We start from the raw sequence: 8,536 nt of genomic DNA on the forward strand, positions 1-8,536 counted from the left end.
GCATCAAGTCCTGACTCTTAATCTTTGCATCTGCTGCAGAATTTTCTTTCTCGATATGTATAATAAGCACCTCATCATATATATATCCCAATTGTATGGTTAACTTTCATCTCAAATACACGAGGCTTATCATTTGAAATACCTAGCATGTTAGCCAACATTTCACAATTAAACTCAATGGGCTTGTTTTAAAGGCCAATGATGATCATAGATTAATAAGTTATTCTGATTTAGTAAAGAACATTCTATTCTAATAAGAGAGAAATATGTTTTAGTTGTCAATATTTGAGTTTTAGAATGTTTTTGTATTTGTGGTTAAAAATATTTTTGAATTTTTTTATAATTTTGAATCGTTTTGATGTGTTGGTGTCAAAAATAAGTTTTAAAAATTAATAAACAACTATTATTTTAATGTATTTCCAAACAAAAAACACTTTAAAAAACAATCGCTACTATAATACAAAACACTACCTTAATAACTTCAATTTTTTTTTTAATTATAGTAATCTAATGATAAAAGACTGCCTACGTCAACAATCATAAAAAAGACTTTTTAAAATTGAAAGACACAAAATCCATTTTCACCAAAAATAAAAAATCCATATTATATATGATCATAAACTTATTTTAAAGCTATAAAAAGGAAAGCACGTTCGGCCCAATAGTCTTGTATTTTGTAACTTATTTTGATAAAACAATATTCGAGTTTCAATTATATTTTATATAGTGAGAGGACGGTCCCTATATATTTTGCAATCCAAGACTCATTAAGCTTCTCGCTATACCAAAAAAGACAATCAATATTATATATGCTCAAAATCTGATGCCATATCTACAAACAATACAGTATTAGTAGGCCATTGCTTCTGAAAAAAAATCAACAAAAATATATATGGAAGTAGCGTGAAAATTTATAAACAATCAACATATATCAATCTAATCATGTAAGCGTGTGGAATTCTTGGGCTGAATTCGCCACCTTGATGAAGACGTCTTCTAAGGTGGTATCCGACAAGCCCCATGCATAAACCGGGAACCTGCTCTTTGCAACCTCGACTGCATGGAATACATCTGCCATGCTGACCTCATGTTTTGGCATCTCAAACTTCTGGGTTCCAGCCATATGGTATGTTCTTTCGGCGTTGGGGGAGAGACGCCGAACCATCTGCTCCACCTCATGCTCGTCGTTTATAGATGTCGTCATTGTGAACACGTAAGATCCTCCATATCTAGCCTTCAGCTGTTACACACCAAAGCAATAGAAGGAAGGCAAACGCCAGCTTAGAAAAAAAGTAAAAATAGGTGCTCTTTAAAGTCTAATTTGAAAGACAATGCATGTTACAGACGTGAACAAAGAATACGCGTGTTATAGTCGTTGAAATTAACTAGCATGCATTTCAAAGGAGATGGTTGCATGAATTTCTGAAAGAATCATGCGATCGAGATCTCTAAGCAAATACAAACATTAATCGTCTCATAGTTACCTCTTTTGGGTTTCCTACGCACTGTAAGCCTCCGCTAACAAAAATCCCCAGCCTATCACACAGGTACTCTGCCTCTTCCATTGAATGTGCTGAAAACAAGAAGTCAAGAATTGTGAGTGAAACTGAAAGGAGAAGATTTTCATTCTAAAAATCATTAGAGGTAGAGATAGAGTAGTACTGGTCAGAATAATTGCTCGGTCTTGCTTTGCACGCTTCACAACATTCCATAAATTGCTTCTTGAAGCTGGATCTAATCCAGTACTGGGTTCATCCATATAAACAACCTGCAAAATTGCCAAGAATTTGGATAAGCAAGGGCATTGGAAGAATACAACAAATCCCAAGATTTCGTGCAGAAAAAGTATTTTTGAGAGAGACAATGACATACTTTGGGATCTCCAATCAGTGATATGGCAACGCTAAGCCTCCTCTTCATACCTCCACTGTATTTCCCAGCTTGTTTGTCAGCAACCCCTCCGTTAAATAGGTTGACGCTCTTAAGAGAGTCTTCCACTGCCTAGAGAAGCAGAATGGTAAAAAAAGAGAAGTTTAAAAATTGTCCAAGGCAAAAGGGCCAGTAAACTAAACCGTTGATCTCACTAATGCTGGCACTGTGCATTCAATATCTATATGGTCCACAAATGTGCTTCAAAACAATTCCATGATGCTTATATATCCTCTCTATCTCTCCCCAGTGAGATTATAAATTGCAGTTCTTAAATTTTAATATTTAAATCTGGTTTCATCCGGAAGAATTTGCCAAGGCATTTGTATGCATTGCAATTAGGGAAAAAACAAGGAATGGGTTTGCAAGAATTCCCAACAGGGAATTCTCTCGCAATCACCTATTTCACAAAAGAGTAAATAACCAGCTGTGACAAGCTGAAAGTTGAGATGAGAACGACGTACTCTTTTCAAAGCAGCGCCTTTTAGGTTCTTTAGTCGGCCATAAAATAGCAGGTGTTCTCTTCCCGTCAGAGTTTCCCACAGCAAGCTAAAAGTTGTCCAGGAAAAATGAGCAGAACAAGAATGTCAGAACTCCAGCTGAGGATGAAGATGTATTCTTGAAGAAAACAGAACCACGAATTAACTTACTCGTGCTGCGGGCAAACGCCCATGCTGGTATATACCCAATCCATTTGAGTCCGTATGTCTAAGCCCTCGACATATGCTGTCCCCGTGCTGGGTGTTGTGAGCCCAATCATCTAAACAACAGAATAAAGTCAGAAATACAAGAGGAGCTTGAGTATATATTCAATTCTATTTTCTCAAGATGACTAATTAAACCTAAAATTATCTCAAGATATGGCAAAGGAATAACAATGACCACGTATAAAACCCTTTTCCCAAGATTCTTCAAGTGTTAGATGATACACTTAGATGTACCGAGCAAGATTGACTATTTGGTCAATACCTCTCCTGAACATATGTACTATTTCCAGTATAGAACAAGGAAAAATGAAAATGGTTGAAAGCCATTATATTAATTACAGAGGAAAGTGTACTGACCATACTAATAAACGAGGTTTTCCCTGCACCATTTGGACCAAGCATGCCGAAGCACTCCCCTCGAGGTATAGCGAGAGATAATCCTCTCACTGCCAATTTCTCTGGATTTCCATCCCTTCCGGGATACACCTTTCTCAGGTTGTCACAGACGATTGAATGAGTTGTTGTTGGTTCCAGCAGTATCTGCTCGACCTTCTCCCTCTGCATTTAAAAACATGGGCACAAAATTACATTTACACACGATTGACTGCAGATTATTGGCACAGAAGTATTTCAAGATCAAATGATAAATTTGAGTGCTTGACAAACACATGAATTGAAGAAGTTCATAAAAATCATGAAATATTAACAGTAGCTCTGGAATGATTAGAATTTAGAGGCATAGGTGGTCTAAAAAGCTCATAAGCCAATCCATCTTAGAATTTATTGTTTGACAAGTGCTCTACACAACCACCTTGTTGATTCTTTTGGAAAGAAGACAAATATAGTATGCCATAGAAAAAAAAATGAGAATATTCTGACGTTTTATTATTGAACCTACAAAATCCACAGATATTAGAACATAATGACCACCTTCACAGGTGCAGCAGATAGACCTAGCTCTAGCAGGGAATGATTACTCATCAGAATTAGGTAAGGGAATGTTACCTCCTGAATGACATCAGGTTTATCCATATCAACAAAAACTTTAGATGCCTGCCTGCCCAAACTAGGCTTCCGAAAAGATGATGGACGCTTCTTCCGAAACTTTTGCAATAAATATTTTGGATTTTTTCCACTCCCAGATGCAAAAATTTGATCCACATAATAGGCTATACAAAGCACCGCCAACCATTCAAGAAGCATGATAATCATCACGTCGCTCATCCCATTTTCACTATCACTCAAATTTCCCCACTTCATGCCATCAGTCCCCATGGAGTTGCCTTGTAAGGAATACTCTGCAAACTCGTACAAGCCACGATATAGAGCGAAACCAGGATACAACTCCATGAATATGATCCATCCCTCTGTAACAAGAGAAACAAGTCCCATAAGGGTAAGGCTGATGAAAAGTAGAAACAGACAATAAATATAAAACCTAGACAGCTATTTCACATTGACAACCAACAGCAGCAACTTGTGGAAAATAACACTTATAGACCTACATAATAGGTTTCCCAGCACAATTGAGCTATTACCAGTATCTAAAATTCACAAATTATATAAGCAATCATTAGCCTCCTCACATCTGTTAAATCTCAGAAACTGAAACAACTGCAACAACACATGCAGTAGCATAAAATCTGAACATCGGGATTCTTTCCCATTAACACCATTAGGGAATTTAAAAGGCCTGTTGAAGAGGGAGTAGAAAGTACTGTGGTTTCACAGATTCTTCTACTTACTTGGGAATGAAGCGTCTTCAACGAAGGACTGGAAAAGAAAGCCACCTAAAAGCCCAGTTCCAAAGACACATATATAGCCTACAACTGTAATCATCAAATTCAACTATCAGGAACAAGACCAGTTGATATTAAAAGGAAAAATCATTTAACAATCAAATCAAACAGCTGCTAACAACAGACCTGTAGCAGTCTTGACATTCGAAAAGAATGCGGAGACCAGGAACGCCAAGGAAATTTGCAGGTTTATATAGAGGAAATAAAACACAAATTGGATGAAGTAGTCGTTCAGTGTGAAGAATTTCAAACCTGCAATTTAGCCATGTGAGTAACTTGAAGCAAAGGCAAAAATTAGAAAGCATTGAGGATTGGAGTAATGCCTACCTACTAGTGACCCAAATGCCACAAAAACGAACATGTATAGTGCAGATATAGCAAGAAAATACATATAAGAAATCATCCAATAAGGCCCATCTCCAAGCCCATGCATTTTCATCATGATCCGTAGTTTCTGTTGTTTCTCATAAACCAGTGCTGTCAACACCACCTATAGCAAAAAGAAAAAAGATCGCATAACTTCAGCAAAAAGGAAGAAACTAAACTGGACTAACTAATTTTAATTCTCTAATATTAAACTTGTCGTGATCAAACACTCAGCTACTCTAACCCACTGTGCAAGAAATAAAAAAGAAGAAGAAAAGTTACTTGTCTTGAACGGGTGACACCAGCCATGATTTGAACAGAATTTGCAACAAAATGCTAGCCTCAAAATAAGCAAATGCTGACAAGAAATGGATCACACACTTACCGGAAACAGTTGTATGACAACCCATGTAAAGAAGAGAGTGCCAAGAAGAGATGCGATATCCAGCTTGAGCTTTGTTGAAGTTTTAGGCATTTCTTTGACAAAGTCTAATATCATTTTAGCACCAGATCCTAACGACTGAAGATAGGCATTCGATACCTGTGAAGATAGAGACATTAGCTTGTATTATTGTTTGATGAGGATGGTGTAAGACTAAGAAAGCAGAGAAAATAAGCATGCAAACAAGGGCTTTGTAAGAAATGAAATCCAGTAACAGTTGTTGTGGGCGGTGCAAAGTCCAGAAGGAAGACAAATAATCTACATAGAAAAATATCCTCTGCTTGGATTGATTATAATCATGAACACAGCCTTGCTCTTTTGAGGGGGGGAAGGAAAGGATTTAATAGAATTAAGCACTTCAGGTGCTATACATACCAGATTTACTGCACGTGGTAACCGCACCAAGTAGGTTTCCCCATCGCTAGAATCCTTGTAGGTGGCATTGTACCACACATTCACATTAAAATTATTGGCATCGGAGTTTAAGAAATCATAGGCTGCAGGAAAATGAAGCAGTTAGAATTCTCCTAACACAGAGCTACAGTAATCACACGCTAGATTTGTGTTGAAATCTGGAAGGCTAACCTCCAAGTATCTCGTTATACGTCCTCTCTGCATTGCCTTTTTCATAGCCCCGGTATATCTGATCATTTATCTCCGAAGAACTATTGCGCCACAAACTTATACTTCGAACACATGTGGTCACTGAGTTTCAAAACAACAAGAGGATAAGCAAAGATTCTGATAAGCATCAACTGTGTGACTTTGGAAGCTGTAAAGGTAAGCGTGGGTAGAAGTTCAATTGTACCATTTTGGAAGGAAGCATCCGGAAGAAGGGGAACAGAAACATTGAATGTAGAAGGCGGTGTGCACTGACTTTGAATGTTATAGAGAGAACCCTCGGCGAAAGCAGGATCAAGAAAATTGTCCTGTTGAGGTTCTGAATTTGAACCCTGGAACATGTTGTAAAGGTCAAAGTATTAGATGCATAGTCAAGAGAGGAAGATGAAATACACGCATACATCAAGGATGAAGCAGGAAAAACAACTAACCAGCACACTGTTGGTGGAATTAAGAATGGAAGGAGCTGCGAACATCATCTCAGCCAAACCTAAAAAATAGATACATAAATATATAAAGATCGAGGTTAAGATCATGATAAAACCTGAAATATTCATTTCCATCTCCTAGGCAGGTGGAAGAGAGAGAGATCCTAACTACTTACTTCGTCCAAAAGCCATATTAGTTCCGGTGATAAGAAGAGAAACAGGACAGCTGCCGTTTTGTCTACAAGACTCGTCCGGAAAATCACTAAGAGAATCAGAAGCACTTCTGACGGCACGATATTGAGGACCCGGAACCTGTAACAGAGGAGGCCACTTGGGTGGACTAGGAACAGAACAACTAGGGGCTTGATCCACATCTGAGTATTGTAAACCACACACTCTCTCACACGTTCCATCTCCATTTGTATCGATACACTGACAACCGCACACGTTACTATCTTTGCTTATTTGATTGTCAACTAGTGTTTGAGTGATGATAAGGAGGATACAGAGCACGAATGGAAATGAGATTAGCCTGCAATTCGCACTGATGTTTCGTTTCTGCGAGAACACACATGGATTAATAATCTCTATTCCACTACTTAATTAACCATGCATTCAAAATAAAACAGAAGGTGAAAATCCCATCACAACCATTCATTTGGTGTGATTTGCGGTTCTTGGAAACGAACACAGAATACTTGTTTGTTTTGGAAAGACGAAAGTGAATATGTATTTCTATACGTGTACATACCTGATAAGTTAAGTTCTTCCTGAGCAAAGCATCAGCCTGAATCCAGAAAGCTGCCGTGTGAGGCGATGCATCGGAATCCGCCATCGAGAAGTAACCAGAAAAAACAACAACTTATTTCCCGCCAAAAACCAGCTGAAAAATTGTTTTCTTTTAATCTGTTTGCCTATAACAAAACAGAATATATTTTTATATGTATAAGCTATGTGTTCTTCGTGGCAATGGCAAGTAGCAACGAAACTATCAGAACAGCCCAGCTCTTAATGAAATGGAGCTGCAGAACCCCTTTTTATGTGTTTCGTCACGGCAACAAGCCACAACTTCATTTCCCATTTGACAACTTTGCCCCCGTATGCATCTTCTATTTACGTAGTCGTTAATGAAGTTGGCTCTTGTTGGCTTTTTTGACTTCGTATTACTAAACAATTACTTATTAAATCGAACATCGCGTTTCGAATTCGAGACCGAGAGAGCGGGGCTGCGACGTCTTGGCATACTGCCGAAACTGCCCTTCATTTGAGATGTCCATAGTGCCCCTCACGCGTTTTGACCAACAGGGTTGCTGCGTGAAATGCCAAGACTGCCCCGGTACTTGATTCGAACTGGGAACACTACTGATGAACAGATTGCCTATGGGAGTTTGAATTTTATTTTGTTTTTATTAATTAATGAAAACAGGCTAACCAGAGAGCTAAGCTGCCTGATGACACGGGTCGCTGGTCAAATGCGTTGCGTGGTGATGCATTCCAGTCAAAATTCGGAGGCAGACCGACCATTAAAAAATTTAAATTTTTTATTAGCTTTAGACTAATTTTTTATTATTTTAATATAATAATGTTAAAGATAAATTTTAAAATATATATATTTTTAAATAAAAAAACAACCTGAAAAACATGTCAATAGTCTATAATGGATTGAGAACATCTTCTTCCTCGTCTTTTTAAATAAATATAATTCCATGAATTATATTTATTTATTTTAATTGAGGTTAACGATCCACTTTTTGTGTAAAATTAACAACTTTTTCCTTTTGTGTTTTTTTGCTAGATTATATTATCTACGGATATTATATCATTTTATGAGCCAGGCGCAAGCCAAGTTATTCAAAAAATTAATGTCATAGAAGGCTGAATGGGGTCAATATAGAGCGTAAAGAAAAACCAAGTGAAATATATTTGAAATAAGTGCAAGGGAAGAATATATTAAAGGTAATTGTGTTTGAACGAGTCAATCCATCTCGAAGAAAATTATTGAAATGGACTCGTTATGATGTTAGTCATGGAAAAAGTCTGAGGCCGATGGGAAAAAAAAGAAATATATGAAAAGTAGGAGTAGAGACACGAGACCCATGGCCACGATAAGCGCCATTTGTTTTACTTTTATGTCATTATCATCGCAGCTGTCAAAGGAAATGTATGGATTAATTCTCCATTGATATTCAACAGTTGCAGGAATCTTTATTCTCAAGAAAACTCGAGTGTCAATGTGAACGAGAT

General features: G+C 37.4%; 1 protein-coding gene across 1 annotated transcript; it reads right to left on the reverse strand.

The window, feature by feature from the left end:
- Window positions 1-782: 782 nt before the first annotated feature.
- LOC133678752 (ABC transporter A family member 7-like) lies at window positions 783-7,309 on the reverse strand. The gene is made up of 18 exons (XM_062101240.1): window positions 7,044-7,309; window positions 6,469-6,850; window positions 6,296-6,354; window positions 6,052-6,196; window positions 5,829-5,948; window positions 5,619-5,740; window positions 5,187-5,342; window positions 4,763-4,925; window positions 4,562-4,687; window positions 4,382-4,465; window positions 3,642-4,003; window positions 2,994-3,194; window positions 2,580-2,689; window positions 2,394-2,478; window positions 1,873-2,001; window positions 1,663-1,768; window positions 1,485-1,573; window positions 783-1,240 (listed from the first exon to the last, which is right to left on the reverse strand). Exons 1-18 carry the CDS (start codon window positions 7,125-7,127, stop codon window positions 941-943), a joined length of 2,823 nt encoding a protein of 940 aa, XP_061957224.1. The 5' UTR covers window positions 7,128-7,309; the 3' UTR covers window positions 783-940.
- Between the last annotated feature and the right edge of the window lie 1,227 nt (window positions 7,310-8,536).

This window comes from Populus nigra, chromosome 18 (assembly GCF_951802175.1).
Source record: "Populus nigra chromosome 18, ddPopNigr1.1, whole genome shotgun sequence".
Classification (NCBI taxonomy): Eukaryota; Viridiplantae; Streptophyta; class Magnoliopsida; order Malpighiales; family Salicaceae; genus Populus; species Populus nigra.